This window comes from Phoca vitulina, unplaced genomic scaffold (genome assembly GCF_004348235.1).
Source record: "Phoca vitulina isolate PV1807 unplaced genomic scaffold, GSC_HSeal_1.0 scaffold59, whole genome shotgun sequence".
NCBI lineage: Eukaryota > Metazoa > Chordata > Mammalia > Carnivora > Phocidae > Phoca > Phoca vitulina.
This window is the reverse complement of record NW_022589762.1, coordinates 8,807,685-8,829,711: the sequence shown is the minus strand read 5'-3', so window position 1 is coordinate 8,829,711 and position 22,027 is coordinate 8,807,685. Positions and strand designations below refer to the sequence as shown.

Genomic DNA, 22,027 nt, shown 5'->3' with positions numbered 1-22,027 from the left:
GTATCTGCAAAGTACAGACTTTCTGTTTTGTTTGTTTTCTGGAGATGGAGACTTCCTGCCCATTAATGAATATCTAGTATTTATCCTATTTTGTTTATAGCCAGTTTCATCAGTTATTTAAATTTTGTTGTTGTTGTGGGTTTCAGGAACCTTAACAGAATCCTGAACTGGGATGAAGCATTTTTCATCATTTTACATTTGCGTGGTCAGTAGAGTGTGGGTGTACTATGCAAGACCACCAGTGCGATCAGATTTGCCCAAACCAAAATGATGGGACAGAAGCACTAATTATTGTAGATATCAATTACATGTATTACATGCACTGACTTTACAGCCTTCCTGCCAAGATTCCTTTGTTTCTAGAATAACTGTTGCCCAATTTCTGGGCCTTTTTCCTTTTGCTCTAATTCCCTTCAGATCACTTCAATACAATGGCTTTTTGTTCCACTTACTACACTTCTTGTATATGCTCAAACTACTTTCTTCTCTAGAATTCTATCCTCTACTTCTTTACACCTGACTCAGTTTTTGAAACTTTTAAAAAAAAGATTTTATTTGAGAGAGAGCGCGCGCATGAGCAGAGGGAGGGGCAGAGGGAGAGGGAGAAGCAGACTCCTGGGGGAGCAGGGAGCCCAATGTGGCCTCGATGCAGGGCTTGATCCCAGGACCCTGGGATCTTGACCTGAGCCGAAGGCAGATAACTAACCGACTGAGCCACCCAGGCGCCCCAGTTTTTGAAAGTTTCTACGTGGAAACTGCAAGTTACAATTTTAAGTCATCATCTCAACTCAATTCGAATGACCAAATTTTGACTTTTTAGTGCTAATCATAATATTAGCCAGAGATGAGTAAGACCTCACCTCTGCAATCAAGGAACTTGGTCTAATCGGGAATAGAGACATGCAAATGAGCATAATAGAGTTGATGACATGATTATAAAAATAAAAAGGTAGCTCAGTAGAGAGAATGATAAGCTCTTTAGAAGCAGGGGGGGCACCTGGCTGGCTCAATCAGTAGAGCATGTGGCTCGATCTCGGGGTGGTGAGTTCAAGCCCCACCATTGGATGCAGAGCATACTTTAAAACAAAACAAAAACGGGGGCACCTGGGTGACTCAGTTGGTTAAGCATCTGCCTTGGGCTCAGGTTGTGATCCCAGGGTCCTGGGATCGAGTCCCGCTTTGGGCTCCCCTGCTCAGTGGGGAGCCTGCTTCTCCCCCTCCCTCTGCGGCTCCCCCCACCAACGCCCCCGCTCATGCTCCAACTCTCTCTCTGAAATAAAATATTTAAAAAACAAAAACAAAAAACAAAAAAAAAGAAAAAGAAAAAAAACTCTTAGAAGCAGAGGAGACCAGGAAAGGTTTGTGGGAAGAGACAGCATCTAACCTGGGTTGTTTTTTTTTTTTAAGATTTTATTTATTTATTTGACAGAGACAGACACAGTGAGAGAGGGAACACAAGCAGTGGGAGTGAGAGAGGGAGAAGCAGGCTTCCTGCAGAGCATGGAGCCCGATGTGGGGCTCGATCCCAGGACCCTGGGATCATGACCTGAGCTGAAGGCAGATGCTTAACGACCGAGCCACCCAGGCGCCCCTCTAACCTGGGTTTTGATGTACCTATGAGCATTTATTTACTGGAATTGGGAAAAGATGTGTCAGAAAGGAAGGAACACAAAGTACAAACTACAGAGGCATGAAGGGAGATACAGCAAGTCTGGGCTACTAAGAAGTGGGAAGTTGTCCGATGACATATGTTTGCTAGCTTCTAACTCCTACACTGAGTCCATCTTTTAACTTTGGCTGTTACTAGTTTATTGCTTCATTCCTCTACACACACAGCTCTCTGCCTTTTCTCCTTCCCCACCTCGTATAATCCTCCTCCCTTCTTGCTTTCCTTTTATGGGAATTTTTTTTTTCGCGTTTAGACCCTGGATTTAATTTAGTTAGATTGGACTGGAGTAATAACATTTCTGTACATTTGCCCAGAGGCCTTCAGCTAATGGGTGTATTCTTTACAGGCCAATAAACAGACGAATAGGACCTGTGAGCCAGTGCTGTCTTGCATGTCTGCCTCCCTTCTGTTTCCTTGCACTTTATACCCATCTTCCATTGACTGGAGACCTTTTGGAAAACTAAAAATTTTCCTAGGTAACTCAAACATTTCCTTGCGTGCACTAAGCGGCTTCTGCACCTGCCAGTTGGTTTCATGGAGGATCTTCCTGTTGCCGGAGAACCTGCTCTCTACCTACCCACAGGAGATCAGCCTGTGTTGGATGCGGGCACGCACCGCTGCCCCGAGAGTACCTTCCCCAGTGTCAGTGAGAACCTCAGAAAATTACAGTCTCAGGGCTCTGGGTGGCTGTTGCTCATTTCTGACCACTGGTGCTGATCGTGACGCCATGTACTTCAATGATAAACTGATGTCGGAATAGAGAGGCTGACCAAATCACCTTGAGAAAAGGAAATCTGAGGTTCTCCAAACCTGAGGTTCCAAGCCTAGGCTCTGAAAACAAGTGGGGAACAAGGCTAGAATAAAGGGGGGACCATAGCCACAAGGAAGAAAAAAATTCAGACTACTTTAAAACCAACTGCATTCTTGAATGCCTATAAGCCCAGCACGAACGGATGACGGTTTCTGCTCTCACCAGTGCTTGCTGGATTTCCTCTCCTTTCCTTCTAAGCTGCTGCTGCCTGCCTGCCTGCCTTCTCCCTCTGCCTTACTCTGAACATTCTGTTCCATTTTCACTGCCCAGCTTCAGACTCCCTCCTAGGACCCCAGGAGAGCACCCCCTCCTACTGCCTGGGGAGGCTTTCCTACGCTATGGTCTCGAGCTGGGCCAGCGTGTTGAGGTCATTGCTCTCCCTGCCAAATGATTGGCCTGAGTTCAGTTTGTCCATCTGCCTGAGCTTCATGGAAAACATGATTGTTGTTCTAAGCTCTCTATTCTATGTCCTGCCTTAGCTCTGCTTTGCATCTGGCTTTTGTTTCTTTCCCCACCCCCACCTCCCTGCCTTTCCTTTCCCTGACTCTCACCAGACTAGAATCACATCTGTTTTCCACCTCTGCACTCTCGCTGCAGAGCAGATGGGCGAAGAGCAAGTTCTCGGCCAGGCAGATGAGAAAGAGCTGGGTTTGGTACTCAGCTTTGTTCTAGAGACTGACCAGAACCCATGGATCTTAGAGATGGAACATGTATTGATCGCTCCTTGGGCAGAGCCAAAGGTGCTGTTTCCTTATTTCTGATTATGTCCATTGCTCTCCCTTCCTCCCAGCTAACTAGCTTCCTTCCTTCCTCTCTTTCCCTCCTTCCCTTCTTTTTCTTAACTCTTTTTCCTTTTCTAGTCTGTACTCTATTAAACATGATCCGCTCTGTCTACCTGTATTCTCCTCTAATTTAGCTCCTCAGGGAGATACACAATGTAGACTCAAGGAGCTAACAGAGAACGTGAAACTTACACACCAGTAAATGCACATCAGGTCAATGATTCCTCAGATTTGCGTTTCTGTAATTTAAATTTATTCCCTTCAAAGTGGAAATATTTTTACCAGTCTAACCACTAGGTTTCAGTGAGTAAGAGCAAATACAAAGACTTTAAAACTCCTGGATCAGAGAAAGTGTTATCTACATATTACATGATGTGGGGGAAAGTACTGTTGGAAAATAACGCAAGCAAGGTGAGCTTGGCTCCCAATTTTCTTTAGACTTCTAATGGCATTTTGTCCTGAACATTCCAGAAACCAAGATTCTGAGCATAAACCTAAATAAAGCCAAAAGACAGAAGAAGGCTGACATGTCTTCTCACAGAGCTCCTCCACATTTCAAAAGGATTCAGAGGGTACTATATTTTTCAACTTTTTCTAACAGCCAAGCCTCCTCTTGGACAAAATTCATGTGGTGTCTGTGTGTCTCTGAATATGGAATAAATAGGATTGGGAGGAGGGGGACCACATTCTTAAAGAAATCCTCAAGAAAGAGGAAAAAAGAGAGACAAATACAGGGATATAAAGGAATTTGTTGGTGTTGAAGAGACAAATGTCGAAAAAGTGAGAGAAGATGGAAGAATGATTCAAACTTGGAAGATGGCCACAGAAGGGGCAGACTGTCCAAAGATGAGATGGAGCTATTTAGGTAAGAAGGAACCCAAGGCAGAGGTGGGCTGGGGGCTGGGGCCACGTTCCAAGAGGGAAAAGAAGCTCATGGAAGAAAGGCGTTTGTGAGCGGGAGCCAGGCCTCCCAGGGAATAGCAGTATCACTCACTGGTGTGGTCATAACCTTTGGAATGAGGGTGTGAGTGACTGCAAATCCCCAGCCCCTTCTCATTCCCGCCTCATCACACTCCTCTAGCCTTGCTTTCTCTCTCGCTCTCTCTCGCTCTCCCTCATCTCGTTGTTTCAGAGTACGGCCAAATTTGAAGTCCTTCCCAGGGAGTGGCCCTGTTCATCCTATTCTCCAGCCAAAGTAGAAACAGCGTGAGAAGGAGAGAGGCACATTCGGCAGCCAAAGGACTCGGTGGAAAGAGCAGAGGAAAAATACACAGTGAGTTCTCTGATTGTACAAAACCCTAGACAGACAGAGTGTGTGTGTGTGTGAGTGTGTGTATGTGTATGTGTGTGTATGTGTGTGTGTTGAAACTGAAAGCCAGAGGGGGGCAATGGGGAATGTCACTGACCTGGAATTGAGCGAATATCCCATTTATCCATGAAATTAGACAGACAAGACACCACCAAGATAAGCAGAGGAAATTAAAAGGCCAGATATCAAAAAGGAAGATCAGACACTGGGGGTGAAAGTGGCCACAGAATAGGGGCAAACACGCACCATTTAGACTATATAGTTTCCTCTGAATTGGCAGAAAAAAGGAATGCGAATGAGAGTAACGGTGAGGGATCAAAAAGAAGTGAATCTGAAGGAGAAATAAATGTTGGGTGAAAAGAGAAAAGGGCTGGCGTCACACGGGGGACCAGGAAAAGCCCTGGACAGACGAAGAGACAGGGGCCCTACAGGTATGCGTGCTTGGACTTCAATGCTGATGTGTCCCGAGCATTACAGCCTCCACTCTCCCAACAGCCGTTAGATATGCTGCTCTTGGGACCCAGGGTGCTGCTGTTCCTGACCGCACTCATCCTCCCCTCCGGTGAGTCCCGACCTTTCATCTTTCCTCCCTACGGTGCCTGCTCCTGGGTGCGCATGGCCGTGGATGTTACTGGAGGGCGGGGATGCGGAAGGGGACCAGGAGCAGAGGTGCTTGCTACGGAGTTCTAGAATCGCTATTAAAGGACAGATTTGTGTCTGAAAAGCAAGGGCTGGGATGAGACCATCAGACTCGGAAAGTAACCGGAGAGTTATGAATATAAGATCCACACAAATAAATGCCTATTAACCCCAAACGAGGGTCACACACACATAAATGTACGAGCAAACAGAGGACAGAGAAGCTGATACACAAATGCCTTCTCAACCATATGGAGACAGCTAGTAAGAAACTGGACCAAATGCAATGCATGACGGGGAACAGTGGGACTATATACACTCACACCTACCCCACACTAGCTCCGGCATACACACAAATGTATTCACAGGCACACAAACCTGTGCCAAGCTATACGCTCAAGAAAAGCCATCACAGATGTCACAGAACGGAGCTGAAAGCCTCGCCACAGAAAGTGAATCTCGGGACTTCGAAGAAATCCTGCTCTATTTTCTCATTCTGCCAGATACACACTGTGAGAAAATCGTGTTGTGCCTTGTTCGGAGTGTGGCTAGTACGATGGCTGTGGGGCTGGGACGGGACACATTAGAAGGCTGCTGGGCCCTACAGCTGAACAGGACCCCACTCCTTCTGCTAGGGGATGAGGGGGAAAGGGCATCCCGAGGCGGGGCTTGGCAAAGCAGGGCTTTATTCTCAGGAACTCATTTTTCCTGAGTGTCTCCATGTCAGCACTAATGGTCTGAGTAATTTTGTATTGGACTATATAGAAAGGAAACGCAGAAAAATAAAGTACAACCATTTTCCCATCATTTTCTGGTTCATCTTATAAGAGCTTTATGGCGTGTACAGCTGGAGTCATTTATCCCTCTTCTCTGTCCTTTGGTACAGACTGGACCCCACTAGGAGTCGGTGGTCAACGAGGAGGTAGGTAAACCTTTGGAGCTGGGCTCTTCTGTGGTTTTTTTGAAAATATATATTTAAGTAATCTCTACCCCCAATGTGGGGCTCGAATTCAAGACCCCATGATTCAAGAGTCATATGCTCTTCCAACTGAGACAGCCAGGCGCCCTATCTGCTGGGGTTATCAAGATAATGTAGATGGTCAGAGTTAAAGAATATTGATGAATGGCCGGAGTTAAAGATTCTGTAATATAACAGAGAGACACATTGCCAAAGTGTGGAAAACAGGATCTAACTCACCAGTTTCCACAATCCTATTATCCTGTTCACAAAATCTTCTTACTTTTTAACAACTGAAATACCTTGCCCCAAACCTCCTCTATGGCCATCTCTTATTTCCACTCTCCTATATACGGTTCTTATCTCACTCAGAAAATGCCACTAATCCTAACAGCTTTTTCCTATCCATGTAACAATGGAGAAGCTAACACGCAGACAGAATAAAAAGTCATCTCAGTACTGCAGCGAAATTCTGGCACTAAATGGACAGAACCCAAAAGTTTTGGCTTCCAAGCAGCCACTTCCTCCAGCTCAATGATGGAAACTCCAATCAAACATCTCCACTCTGCCTCCAGACATTCAACATTATTACAATTCATCTCTTACTTTTCCCAACCCTTGAGAGCACAGCAGTATGTAACCCATTAATGGACCATAAAATCAAATTAGCAGATCACAATGGTTAATTTTTAATGAATTAGTACAGACTAAAATAAAAATGGAGTACACTGCAAGTACACTGCAAGAGTAAAGCATTATCTTTTTAAACTTGTTTCAATTTTCTATGTGTGCATTGGGGCACAATGTAATTTCTTGCTGTGCATCCTGGTACAGAAGATAAAAATATAGAAACACAAATTTTTTTTTTTTAATCTGCTGTGGCTAAAGTGGTCTGAATCCCGAACTTTCTGAATCTACATCAGAGTTCAGCATTAGCAAAAAAATTTTTGCATTCGTTTCTCTAGGCTGGTTAAGGTCTAGTCCTTGTCTACAAGTTTGGGATGGTTTCCTAGCAGAAATATGATATTAAAATGACTACTTAAGGGGTGTCTGAGTGGCTCAGTCAGTTAAGCGTCTGCCTTTGGCTCAGGTCATGATCTCGGGGTCCTGGGATAGAGCCCCGCATGGGGCTCTCTGCTCAGCAGGGGAGCCTGCTTCTCCCTCTGCCCCCCACCCCCGCTTGTGCGCACACTCTGGGGTGCCCTCTCTCTAATAAATAAAATCTTAAAAAGAAATTGCCTACTTAAGATTTCTTTTCAGAGAAGATGAATCCTAGATAAGCATTTATACAGTGGTAGCTCATGGAAAAGGTGGATAATCTGAGGAATATACCGAAAACCAGTACTCTATCCAGAAATTCTGAGGTGACAGCAAGGACTCACTCTCAACCCCTCTGCTCTGCCCCTGGAGCACTTGCATTTCTGTACTGGAATGCAACTAGGGAGGAAGGGAACTGGAGGCACTGGGCTACACCCTGGAGAGGTTCCACGCCCCTCTTAACGGTTTTTGGAATGACTCGGGCTAGTGGTTTTTCAAACGTCCTGGGGGATGGGAACAGACTTGGATTTCTTTTACCAAAATTTCTTCTGAAATGCGAAAGCTGAATCTGATGACTTTCTACCTGGAATTTTTTTTTTAAAAGAGGGTGATGTAAGCAGTTAGCAGGGGAAATTGCTTCAGAATATATTATTTGCGTTTTGCCTCTGCCACAATGATCCATAGCTCTGGCATGCTGTATAAAAATGCTATTTTCTCCAGACTAAACATGGCATTTAGACGCTGAAGTTTAAGGAAAAATTCAAAGCAAACTGAATTTGCTGACCCCTGGTGGGCGAACCAGATTATGACGATAAGTCATCTACAGCAAAGGATAATTATAGATAGGATATTTATTAAATATTTAGATGTGAACACTGCATTGTTATTTTGCTTTTTAAAGCTGAGACAATTTGTTTCAGGTAGTGCTGTTATTTATAGTTTCAGATACAGTTTTCTTAGTGTATCTTAATAGATTCCACCTTAAGCCCTGGACCATTTATTTTTATTTCTCCTCCTGCCTTTACTTTCCAATGATCAACTGCAAGGTATTCTCTACAGACATCCCCTCCCCTCTTCTCACCTCACTTCTGAGCATCAGAAAATCATCAACATCACCTTTGGTGAATATACTTTCATGTAAGCATATCAGCAAACTGATATCCAATTATTTCAAACCTGTCATTATCGAAATCAGTGTCTTTGGTAAAGACAGTTTTCACTTAAAATAAGTATTGCAAAGAAGTCATCAATCCATTGTACTTCCAACAAGCTGTATGACCTTGGGTAAATTATTTACTTGTCTGGTGCTCAATTGTATCATCTGTAAAAAACAGATTTTTTAAATAGTGCCTGGCATATAGTAAACCCAAATTAGCTATTATAGTATTATCTGGTAGGACAATGAAATATGTTATTCTTCTATTCCTAAACTTAAAAGTCTAACTGAGGAAGGGGATGCCTGTGGAGGATTATCTGATGGGCATATACGTAAAGGAGACAAAGGGAAAAGGATATTCTAGGCTAGGACAGTATGGGTATATTCATGGAAGTGGGAAACTGTGACATTGGGTTGTGGGGAAAGGACTCGGGTTGGGAAGCAAACAATGAAAACCAATTGTGGGATACTTGCTACGTGTTGGCAACTGTGATAGACAGGTTTCACTCACTGGGAGTACAAGAATGGGAGGGGGACAGAGAATGCTCAAAAAATATGTTTCCTGGGGTGCCTGGGCAGCTCAGTTGGTTAAGCGTCTGCCTTCAGCTCAGGTCATGGTCCGGGGATCCTGGGATCGAGCCCCAGATAAAAAGGTCCCTGCTCGGCAAGGAGTCTGCTTCTCCATCTCCCTCTGCCCCTCCCCCTGCTCTGGTTTTCTCTCTCATAAATGAATAAATAAAATCTTTTAAAAATTATTAAAAATGTTTTCTGCTTTTTTTTTTATTCAGATGATGTGACTCCAGTGACTCCAGAAGCATTCACAGAAGATCCTAGTAAGCTACCCTTTTTATTTCTTCGTTTTCAAACTGGGAATAGGATTGAGATGTCTGTACAAAGATAAATGAGGAGCAGAGAGACGTTAGTGGGCACTCTGAGCTCATGCAGACCCTAGCGTCTCGGATAGCACTGATGCTGTGAACATGTTTTCTCTCCCACTTCCTTCCTGAAAGTCCCCTACATGGGCCCAAGAGGCCATATCCTTTCACTTCAATCTTTCTTGCCTCCTTTTAGATCATCCCTTTATCCTGCTTCCCTTTCCCACTTTTCCTGCCTGTGTTTTTTTTATTCTTTGTGTTGTTTCTTTGCAGATCTGGTGAACGAGCCCTCTACAGATGAAACAGGTAAGTTTTACTACCGCTTTTAAAATGGCATGATTGTTAATATCCACAATTATTTTTCCCAGCTTTTGAATTAATCCTGTATTTTTATCTAAGAAAGGGATAGAGGGATTGGGGGTGTTTTGTCCAGTGACAGTGGGATAAAAAGAAAGAGAGTCCCCATTCCTCTAAAAAGATGAAACAAAGTGGATGAATAGCTAAAATAAGGCATGTATAATAAAGTATAATGTCAGTAGGCCAAATATTCTTCAAAAGGAAATTTCACAATTACTTAACAATTAACTCTATTCCCTTGGATATAATACACAAACCCAGCCATAGCCTTGACTTTGCCCCATACCGCCATGCTCCCTTTTTTTCAGTCTTTATTTTTTATAGTGGGGGAGGGGCAGAGAGAGAATCCGAAGCAGGCTCCAGGCCCAGTGCAGAGCCCGACCCGGGGTTTGATCTCAAGACCCTGAGATCATGACCTGAGCCCAAACCAAGAGTCAGATGCCTAACCACTTAACCGACTGAGCCGCCCAGGCGCCCCTTCATTCTTCCTTTTTCTCCTGTGCCTTCCCCCTTGCCAGTTCAAAGCCCTCCTCATACCTGCTGTTTTGTGCCTTTTCAGTTCTGGCTGATATCGAGCCTTCCACAGATGACCTGGGTGAGTTCAGATCTGCGATCCCAGGGCCACTGGGGCCACTTTGGGCTTTCCCCAGAGCCCATTACGGAAGGCAGTACAGCTGGTGAAGGATCCGACACAGACAGGACTACAGTTTATGTAGCACATTCTTCCAACAGTTCAATTTAAATTAATGACATTTTTGATCCCCTAACAAGCAGGGGCTGTGCTGGGTGTTTGACGTACAAAATACCAACGTGTCATCTTTTCCTCAAAGTTTCCAAGCCTGGGTGGGGAAAGGCAAGACAAATATATAAACAGATCAATGTTTGGGAAGCTAAAGGGAAACTTCCTAGAAGTAATGGTTGAACCGATTCTTGAAAAAAGAATTGGAGCCAGTCAGGCAGTCAAAGAGGGAACAGTATGTTCAAAGATTTGAACACAAAATAGAACTTGGCACATTGAGGAAATTTTTTTTTTTAATGAATAGGGCAAAATCTACAAGAAACGAGTGGTAGGATGTGAGAAAATGAGACAGAAACTAGATTTTGAAGAAATAGTTACTGCAAACCTACTACTGAGTACCGGGAATATAAAGATGAACAAAACTGGCTTCCTTTTACTTGATATTTTTTGTCTAATCCACAAGATAAACAAATGGGTAACTTTATTCAGTTTTACAAAATGCCGTAATCAGGGTAAGTAAAAGAAGCAACAGACGACTAAAAAGAGTCCCGGAGTATTCAGTGCTGGGCCTGAGGAAAGGCTTCTGTGGAGGGCATACTAAGTTGCTTCTTGAACGACAAGTAGAAGTGAATCGAGTAATGAGGGAGAAGAGCTTTTGGGTAAAGAAAACACTATGCGAGAAGGCTTAGGACGGAAATAAAAACCCATCAGAATAGCTTAGACAAAGAAAGGTTCCCATCAGATTTGTGAATTGGAAATCCAGCCAGGATGCTATTGCCCTAGTCCCAATAAAAGATGATGGCCTGAACTCACTGAGGTGGAGGTAGGGAGAATTAAGTGTGAGCTGTGAAAGAGGACTGTTGAGATGAGGTCCAGTGTCCTGTTGTGTAGATGGTGGGACCATTCACTGAAGAACAGTTTGAATCGGTGAAGGGAAAGATAGGACAGTTTAAGATGTTAGATTTGAAGGATCTTGGAAAAATCCACAAACTCTTCCATAAAATGTCAGGTGGCTTTTCTAGAAGTCTGGAGCTTAGAAGAGATCTGGGCTGGAAGGAGAAGTCTGAGAATTCTCAGGATTTAAGCCTGCAATTGAAACCAGGGGACAGATGAGATCACCTAGCATACTTCCCATAGTATTCTATCTATCGACAACTCTTCCAATGGCATTTTGACACATAACTCCCATGGTTAGTGTCTTCCCAAGATTCATCTTACTCCTTGACTTATTCATTCTACAAGTTAGGCCCATATTTAACTTGACCTTAGATTAAGTTTGGCTATGGCTGTGACCTTTGCTATTCTTTGCTGAGTAACTTTTATCCAAGAACTCATGATGACATATTTGATTTACAGAGAAGAAATTTTCTTTTATGAGTAAGAGCTTCTACAATCTTTTCTCCTTTAGCTGTAGGATGAATCTCTTCTGGGCATATGGCTCCTTGCCTTGTGTCCCTACTAAATTTGCTTCTTGTCAACAAAACAAAGACACAATGAAAATCAATTTTTCAATTTTAGAAGAGGAGAAAGGCAAAATCAGATTTCCTATCCTAAATTCTAAACCTCTCCAATTTTGTGAACAGCCCATTGTGGGTTTTCTGTTAGAAGTTGCTAAAGCTTAGCAACTCATTTGTTTTTTATTTATAAGTGAGGCGACATGACAGTTGTAGAGGTGTGACTACTAGAACTGATAATAACTGAATAAAATTTCTGCCTTCCAGCTTCTCCTACTGATAAAAATACCACAACAGGTATGATTGCATGTCTTCTTCCTCAGCCTTCTTCTTGGGGATTCACACCTCCTTATTTTTGGAGGATACCTGGTATACCTTCTAGTTTGCTTCCAGTTCTTTCTCAAAGAATATTTTTAGTGCTCTTCATTCCTACTCTTTTTTTTTTTTTTTTTTCTTTTTTTTTAAAGATTTTATTTATTTATTTGAGAGAGAGAGAATGAGAAAGAGAGCACATGAGAGGGGGGAGGGTCTGAGGGAGAAGCAGACTCCCTGCCGAGCAGGGAGCCCGATGCGGGACTCGATCCCGGGACTCCAGGATCATGACCTGAGCCGAAGGCAGTCGCTTAACCAACTGAGCCACCCAGGCGCCCATTCCTACTCTTTTTTTATGAGCTCCTATCTTCAATCTCATGGGGAAAAGATGGGACCACTGTTGGATGATCCTGAAAGAATCCTCTTCCTAAACTAGATTTGGACTTTCTGTGGTGGTTAGTGAGTTGGGAAGTAACTGCAAGGACCCAATATTACTTGAGTTGTCATGGCCAAAGTTGCTCTCTCTATTGTACTGATGATTCTGATGTGCATCTAGGACTGGAAACTACTAAAATAGAAACTATGACCCACCTAAGAATTTTGATTCTTTAGAATGGGGTTAAAAGCATCTCAATTTTATATTTCATACGGCCACCTGGAGAACCCTAGAAAGACTTTCCTAGAAGAACCCTCAAAGATTATTTTATCAACTTCTGCTTCCAGGTAGGAAAGCACCTAAATTTTATTTCAGCCAATTTCCTACCGTTCTCTTTTGGTAAACAGGGAGGGCATTCCCCAAACTGCAATGATTCTGTGTAGAGACTACTTTGTATTTTTTCCCCATTTTATCTACCTTCTTCCATCTCTTGAATCCTTTGTTTATCCCTGTTTTCTGTGTTTGACTTCTTCAGATTGCCGGGATGAAAAATTCGCTTGCACGAGACTCTACTCTGTGCATCGACCAGTCAAGCAATGCATTCATCAGTTATGTTTCACAAGGTAAGGGATCCCAGGATATGCAGAAAGCATCATCCATGGTCATATTTTCATGTCAGTAACTGTTTAATGAGCACCCATCATGGGATTTCAGTTTTTGGTGGCACAGAAGTTAACATGATCCTCCTAGCTATTCCTGCTGGTGCCAGATAGAACCTGGAGTCTGAATTGAGGTATATGGAGAACAGACTGACCAATAAGACTAGATGCCAGAAGGCAAGTGAGATCAGGGCTGGGGAAGGGACAGTCATGAGAGAAATACTGGCACAGTGAACCTATTACCTCAGAAAAAGGCTGAAGCAAAAGATCCAACTCTAAAGGTAGAAAATAGTGGGGAGGAGTATTAAACTTGACTCTAGGTGGAGTGCGTAAAGTATCACTAAGAATAATACCATTCCATTCCCTGCACTCCTCTGGGAGGGAAAAAAGCGATCCAAAATAATTAAGGAAATCCAGAGAGGAGGAGAACAGATAGGGAGAGTGGGGAATACAGGAGTTGAGCAGGCACCCTTGGCCTAGGCTAGTTCTCCCCCACAATGCTTTGTTCTATCTCCTTCCTTAACCATGTTACTGGGACTATGGCAGTTTACGACGTATGTACATCATCAACAATGAGATCTGCTCTCGTCTTGTCTGTAAAGAACACGAAGTTATGAAAGGTAAGATGATGTCTGGGTTTTAGTGGGGAGGGGCAGTTATGAGAGAGGTGAGTAGAAACATGGTCCTAATGGATCCAAGTTCTGGCTTCTGAGGAGGGCTTTAGACCACCTCCTTAAACCTCATCAATCCCTGCTCCACCCAGTTATGCTAAATAAGCAATCTAAGTAAAGAAGTATGCTTAATATATAAGAAAAGTATGCTTGGGTCTCTTTCCAGCTAGGTTGTAACCCCCAACCTCTCCTATACATAGAGCTTTCTGAAGCTCTGGCTGCTTTGAAGTTCACTGGGGTTCTATGTGAAAAGGGCAAGTCAGGGGCACCTGGCTGGCTCAGTCTGGGGAGCAAGCAACTCTTGATCTTGGGTTCATGAGTTTGAGCCACTCATTGGTTATAGAGATTACTGAAAAAAAAATGAAAACTTAAAAAAAGGCCAAGTCAGCCATTACAAACAATAGACTAATAGTTGGAAGCCATGTTCATAAAGGAAAAACTTTGTAAAAAAAAAAAAAAAAAAATCCACTAATTTGGAGACACTGATGTTTGTATAGAGCCTATAAGTAAGTAAAAAAAAAACAGACTGGATATTTAGAAGTTGGCAACATTTTAAACAGTCTACCAATGCCAGGAACCATTTAAATTACTTATTGTGAAAATTTAGAAGTAAACAAGGGTAGAAAAACTTTATAAAAACGATTACAAGGGTCCAAAGTGTGTGGTTATAAACCGTGCATTGTGGGAACAAAGATACTTCTCACCTCCCCTATGGCCAGCCCCAAACGATAAGTGTGGTTGGTGAAGGAACCACAGACACAGCCCCTTCTGACTCAGCAGCCCATCTTGCACTGAGCTCCTGAGTAAGAGCTGTAGTTAACTTCGCAGAAGGAAACTTGCTACTTGCCCCCATTGGCGTTGTGAAAGCCACCTGCAAGGGAAGCACCTTGAGACTGAGGATGAGTATTTGGGACTCTAGGCACTTTCAAATGTCTCAGGGGACTTAACTAAAATGAGCTATTTGCACACAGTAAACACTTAAATATATTGTGAATGATTGAATCTCATTTTTTTTTTTTTTTTTGCTATTAATAAATCCATGATTATAAGAATTGGGAGCTAGGTATACAGAGGAAACTAAAATTTACTGGCCACCTGTGCTAGGTACTTTGCATACATTATTTCATTTTAATACTCACAACTACACTGTTGAGGCAGGTATTTCATGCTTATTATACTGGAAGGGACAGTGAGGTTCAGCAAAGTTAAGAAAAACTTTCTAGTAAGTAAGAAATAACCAGTAAGCTGCACATCTGGGGTTCTGGCCCAGATCTATTTCTCTTCAGTCTTTCACTACAGCACCCTAGGGTCTTCTCTTTCTCTTTAAACAGGAGCCCTTGTTATTTTTTTGCAATCCCACCCCATTATGCTCTGCTTCTCTTGTAGATGAACTTTGCCGTCAGATGGCTGGTTTACCCCCAAGGCGACTCCGTCGCTCCAACTACTTCCGACTTCCTCCATGTGAAAATGTGAATTTGCAGAGACCCAGTGGTCTGTGATCATCAAGGAAGAGGAAAGAAGAATGTGTGGGTGGGTGGAAGAGAATGCTCTAACAAGAGGGAACTCCTTCTTGTCCAACCAATATCCACTAACCCACAGACAGTAGTATTTCTTAAAACAATCCCTTTGCAGTGTCTAGCTTTTGCTTCCACTCCCTGATTTTTCATCCAGACTGATAACATAAAGTCTACATTATTGCATGGTTTTGCTGCTTCTCAATATCATAGACATAGATTAATGATAACCATGTGGCTTATATATAAGCACTCTACATACAATTTCAAAGGAAAATAAACCTTAGGTTAATATTTACCACCGAATCTGTCTGAAATAAATCTTAGGGTGGAAGAAGTTGTTGCTGTCCATTTTGGCTAGCCATTTTTTTGATTTTCAAGAGTTTCCTAGATTAACGCCTCATTCATTTACATAGCACTCTTTACTCTTATTTTAACTATTTTCTGGATTTGCCAGCTCAGATCTTCTTTGAGAAGAGTTATGGTAATTTTTGTGTCCTAGACAATTCTCCAGAACCAAGAGTTACACAATCCTACTGGTAATATATAAAGACCCAAGATGAGGTCTGTTAAGTTTAGAGGCTGAGGATAAAGAGAGAAGAGTAGGCTATGTATGGAACTGGGACTCATTGGTTCCCTATTCACTTTTTCATGCAGTTGTCCAATTGGCAAGTAGGGGTACAAAGTCCCATTTACCTATTTTTGGTCATATGGGGGTTGCCCACCCTCGCAAATTAGATAATTTCATGTGAAATAATTTCTGACTTTGGTCAGAGTTTCCTTGATTTGTCGCTACTTCTTTCATTCTCATCACTAAACGAAATCTGTAGAGATTACCATGCAAATGGACTCTGGAATAGCCTGATTTGGGGCTTAAGAAGGGCATTCAGACCTAAATTTTAATAAGCAGACCAAGTTTACCTATTGGTTTATAAGAAAGAGTAAAACACAATATTCAGACAACCTACATTCTTATCCTGGCTCTAGCAGTAACCAGGTAAACCAGTAAGCCAGGTTTAATTTCCCATCTCTAACACGACAAGGTTAAATTTATGTTGGTTCTAAGGTATCTTTTCATTCTGTGATTCTTAAGATTTAAATTCATTATTTGAACTTCTTGAAGCCTAGATGCACTCTAATTCGTAACCACCATGTGTGCTTCAAAACGGGAGAAATATATTAAGACAGGAGTCCACAACATAAAAGAAAAAAATCCCATTATAAGTTACCAATTACATACTATAGATCCTTCTATCTGAATAACTTAGTAACTTTCCAAAAAAGCCCACAAAAGTCAACTAAGATAAGAAATAGGAGACTTTGAGGCAAGTTACACACTCAGAATTCCTCTCTGCTTGGTAGGGTTGGATTCTTTTCCTATTGAAAAAAACTATGTAAATGAGCATCAGACTCTTGCTGTTAAGAAACAATTTAGTTTAATGGGATTTGCACAACTGATTAAAGAGAAATGCTAAGACCCAAAGCATGTAATCTCTGCTCTACAGCCTCTAAAAGTAAATATCCTCATATATAGATAGAGGTATTAAGTAGATATTATACCCACCGTAGAGAAATCTCATAGGCACAGAATTTCCAAGAATCATTTAAGAATCTCACCGTGAACATGATCCTCCTACCGTATATTGAATGAGGTGGCATTCCCACCACAAAGCACCTCAATCCCAGTATTGTGTATATTGCAAATTAAACATTTTAAAATAAATTTTTCTTAATTCCTTTTCAGAAGAGTGGTCTTTGATCTATTTCTTTTTCTCATGTTTAGAATGATGCCAATTTGTACTTTTTAAATTATTAAAAATTTTTTTCTTTTTAAAGACTTTATTTATTCATTTATTTGAGACAGAGAGAGTGCATGTGAGGGGGGTGGGAGGAGCAGAGAGAGAGGGACAAGCAGACTCTGGTAAGCGCAGAGCCGGATCCCAGGACACCGAGATCACGGTCTGAATGAAATCAAGAGTCAGTCCCTTGCTAACTGACTGAGCCACCCAGGCGCCCCTAAGTTTTTTTTTTTTTAAGATTTATTTTAGAGAGAGCACGTGCAGTGGAGAGGAGCAGAGGGAGAGAGAATCTCAAGCTGACTCTGCACTGAGTGCGGAGCCCGACTCAGGGCTCCATCTCACAACCCAGAAATCATGACCTGACCCAAAAACAAGAGTTGGAGGCTTAACCAACTGCACCATCCAGGTGCCCGCCCCCATTTATGCTTTTATCCCACTTTGCAAAAGGAACACCGGTATTGCTCTAGTCTACTATTCTCTATTGTATCGTTCCTCACACCACAATTTTGTCATCGGTACTCCAACGCAGCAAATTTACTCTCAATTCCTGGATTCATCAGAAAATTCTTTTTCTTTTCTACCCCTTTGGACCCAACAGTCTTGCTAGGTAAAGCTTCATGCTTTACTCTCGCTTCTCTTCTACTGGATCATGTTCCAGTGTTTTCCCATTTCTCATTGTTCTTATGTTCTCTACCTTTTTTACTCTTGATACGTAAACCAACATTCCTAACTTGCTTCCCATTCTTTCCTTATGCTTCTAAATTCTTATTTTCCCCCACAACTTTTCCCTAAGGACAGTCCCAGATCAGTTTCAGGAGGTTGATTTGGTCCTGGTTTTCCTTTCTTTTTTTTTCCCCCAGATTTATTTATTTTAGAAAGGGGGGGGGCATGGAGGGGGGGGCAGAGGGAGAGAATCCGAAGCTGACTCCCTGCTGAGCATGGAGCCCTACAAGGGGCTAGGCTGGGATGATGGGGGTGTACATCTAACGACCTGAGCTGAAGCCAAGAGTGGGTGACTCAAGAGTCTGAGCCACCCAGGAGCCCAGTCCTGTTCTTTCCCTCTGTATTTTTTTTTTTTTTTTAAGATTTTATTTATTTGAGAGAGAGAGAGCACATGCCAGAGTGCGTGTGCACTAGTGGGGGGTATTTGAGAGAGAGCACGAGAGGGGTGAGGGTCAGAGGGAGAAGCAGACACCCTGCTGAGCAGGGCCCAATCCCAGGACCCTGGAATCATGACCTGAGCCAAAGGCAGACCCTTAACTGACTGAGCCACCCAGGCGCCCCTTTTCCCTCTGTATTCTTGCCCACTGGCAGAATTTCATTTACCTCCTTCTAGTTTTTTACCCTCACCCCATTTCTGATGTTCTAGTTTTCATTCCTTGCTCCTCCCATGAAAGGATTTGAAAATCTTTTACTCTTTTAGGTATTAATATTATCCCTTTCTTGGTGAGCACAAATGATAACTCTCTTCAGTGAGGAATTTATATTTTGATGAAAAATTATTTGAACCCAAACAGTGCATCTTTAAACTTGGAACTAAAGGATTTGGTGAAAGTATCTGTAGGCAGGAGCGCTTGGGTGGCTCAGTCAGTTAAGCATCTGCCTTCGGCTCACCTTTGGCTCAGGTCATGATCCTGGAGTCCCGGGATCAGAGCCCCAGGTCTTTGGGTTCCCAGCTCAGTTGGGAGTCTGCTTCTCCCTTTCTCTCCGCCCCTCCCCCTGCTCAAGCTCTCTTGCTCATTCTCTCTCAAATAAATAAATAAAATCTTAAAAAAGAAGGTATCTTTAGGCAATTTTTGAGATTGAATGCCTCCTGGTACTTTGAAAGATAGCAGCTTCATCTGCCCACCCATGAGGTTTACTCCTGTTTTCTCGTCCAAAATTGAGCTGATCCTGCTCTGGGCCTAACTTTTTCCATACTGCATGCTTATGAAAATTCTCCTTTCTCCCTGAATGGGAAATTCAAGTGTGCACTATACTCTAAATATAGTTCCATGCACACTTTCTCTAAGTATTCTTTTGACTCACAGGCAGATGGTGCAAACCCCAGCTGGTCTCCCCACTTCTGGGCCTTGCTTTTGATGACATCAAGCGGTGGATGCTGCTAGCCACGGGCTCCTCCCTCCTCTGCCTCAGGGTGTTTGTGTCAAAGCAACTATGTTCCACCCAGGCAGAGGTGCAAACAACTTGCCACCTTTAAGGTTACCCTTCCTCTGGTACTGAAGCAGCTGTAAACCAGTGAAGAAAGAAATCTGAGAAGAAACAGAAGACAGAAGAGCACCAGAGAAGGGGAGTTAGCAGATGGGACAGTAATGGCAGGTTGGCATCAGGGCAGGGGACCAGGACACTGGAAGATGGGAATTCGCAGATCCGATGTGGAAAGGGAATTTGCAAAGTGTGGCCAAGAGGTCCCGAGAGACCTGGAACTTTACAGGGTAGAATGGGAAGACATCAGGAGCACAGCAGAAGAGAGGCAGGACTGTCCCCATAGTTTTGTCAACTCAGGGAGGTGGTTAAAAATACAACACTCCAATCAACATTGAAATTCTGTATCATTTAGCATTTTCACTAACCAAACATCAGGGAAAGTGACTTATTGAGATTCTCTGTGGTAGAGAAAGGAACATGTGGCCACAGTTTTTTTCTTTCTTTCTTTCTTTTTTTTTTTCTAAAAACCAGTCAAGCAGAACCAGAAGCAGTGGTCAGACAACAACTTCTGGGCAGAACCTAAGATGGAAAAAGCAAATGCTGTTTATATAAATAGAAGTGCAGAGCCCATAGCTTCCTGTTGACAAATTGAGCTTCACTTCACCTCAAACCCTCAATTTTTTTTTTAAATAGCCGATAAAGGGTTTTTTTTTTTTTTCTTTCTTTCAATTTGTCCCATCACTTTAGGAAGGTTCTGGGTTTTTTCCTAACCCAGGGGGTCCTGCAGGTCTTTTCTCTATCTCAGCTAATTTTCTCCTTCCTCTCCCTTTTCCTTGCTTCTGCAAGTTTACCTACCATATGTGTAGCTTTGTGGGGTACATTATTAAATTTACATGATGAACCATGAGGACTGAATTCAGGATGGTCTTAAATTTGTGAGATTCGCCTCTTGCCTTAACCCGGAAAAAGAACAGATGAACTTTGAGCAAATGCAAGCTAACAGTTAAATGGAAAATAACCTGAATGACACTTAAGGGATTGATGTGCATTGAGGTATCAACTGTGTCATTATACATTGTTTCCTAATATGTTGTTCTGTCCCTAAGGGTCAAACACATGAGTTACGATGAAGGATAATGAGGACTGCCCAGAAAAAGTTTTCTTCCATTTGTATAAAATTACATTCATATACCTATCCATCCATCTCCCAAAAGGGATGCGATTTTCAGAAGATGGGAAAAAATGTTGTGTGTTTTTTTTCCCAAGATTTATTTATTTAAGTAATATCTACACCCAACGTGGGGCTCAAACTCACAACCCTGAGATTGAGAGTCACATGCTCCACTGACTGAGCCAGCCAGGTGTCCCAACAAAGTATTACTAATATAATAAGCTTATGAAAATGTGTAATGTTAACCTCAAAGTCAATAGGTGTTGAAAACAAAAATTACTTCGAAAATGTTCATATAAAATCATGAATGACAACTCCTCAACTGGTTATTCAGAGAAACCACTTTGCTGGAAGGTAATCTATAACTTGGTAATTTTTTTTTAAGATTTTATTTATTTATTTGACAGAGAGAGACACGGCGAGAGAGAGAACACAAGCAGGGGGAGTGGGAGAGGGAGAAGCAGGCCTCCCGCGGAGCAGGGAGCCCAATGCGGGGCTCGATCCCAGGACCCTGGGACCATGACCTGAGCCGAAGGCAGACGCTTAACGACTGAGCCACCCAGGCGCCCCTATAACTCGGTAATGTTAAACTATGCTCTTATGTTGCCATTATTTCACAAAAACTGGGGAAGATCAGGCACATTGTAATAAGTGGTAATGTACAATAATTCATAAATTATAAACTATATGTGTAAGTACAATTCATAAGAATCACAGTATATTCTAATGACACAGGGCAGGAATAATTTTTCTTGTCACATAGCAGCTAAAAAATATATGCATCTATGCATGGGGCACCTACACTCAAATCAACATGGTTCTAGGTATAATAAAATATATATTTACATCATCCTGTTCATTTCAACATAAAGGAATTCATGTTTCTTTCAGGGCCAGTCCTGATGTAGCACTCACTAGTTGTGTGTTCCTAAGTGAATAGCTGCTCACCTGTAAATTTATGGGAGTACATCTACCTTCGGAGTTGTTCTGAGAATGAACAAGATCATGTATTCCAAAGGGTCAGCACCTGTAATATTATATATTTAATATAACAGTAAGATTTTTTTTCTACTTAAATGGATTGGTTTCTCCCTAACTGTTCTTGAGTAGGTTTACTCTTCCTTCCCTTGCAACAGAATGAGATAACCCTTGCTGATTAGCCACTGAGCAGACAGGTGTGCAAACCTGCAAAGAGTGTAAATATCACCAATACTAGTTTGTCTCTAATTTAAATTTTTTTCCCCACCATCCAAAATCTTTAATAAGAGAGCAGGATCTCAGGTTAGTTTTTGTAGCCCCCCACAGGCCCCTCCACCTCTGGCACACGCGTCCCTTAGAATGTGCTTAGGGGTCTGGTGTGGCCGTGCCCGCTTCACGAGACCTTGCCCAAATGCCTGTACATCTCTCAGCCCTTTAGAGGACGGGAGCGCAGGTCGGGCTGGCGCCACAGCCCTTGGGGGGAGTCCAGGGCCAGCTGGTCTAAGGCGAGGATCTCATCTCTGCCCTTGAGGATGCGTCTCTGGGCGTGGCCATGCACACAGATACAGTTTGGCACCTTGGGCACACGCAACGTCCTCTGTTACTGTCTCT

General features: G+C 42.6%; 1 protein-coding gene across 2 annotated transcripts; it reads left to right on the top strand.

Moving 5' to 3' along the window:
- The first annotated feature begins 4,338 nt into the window (after positions 1-4,338).
- MFAP5 (microfibril associated protein 5) lies at positions 4,339-17,057 on the top strand. Of its 2 annotated transcripts, XM_032390737.1 has the most exons (10): positions 4,339-4,535; positions 5,067-5,133; positions 6,097-6,132; positions 9,151-9,195; positions 9,511-9,543; positions 10,154-10,189; positions 12,055-12,084; positions 13,011-13,098; positions 13,681-13,754; positions 15,192-17,057. In XM_032390737.1, exons 2-10 carry the CDS (start codon positions 5,076-5,078, stop codon positions 15,302-15,304), a joined length of 513 nt encoding a protein of 170 aa, XP_032246628.1. In that variant the 5' UTR covers positions 4,339-4,535; positions 5,067-5,075; the 3' UTR covers positions 15,305-17,057. The 2 variants fall into 2 exon arrangements, with proteins under 2 accessions (XP_032246628.1, XP_032246629.1); XM_032390738.1 differs by lacking the exon at positions 10,154-10,189.
- The last annotated feature ends 4,970 nt before the right edge of the window (positions 17,058-22,027 follow it).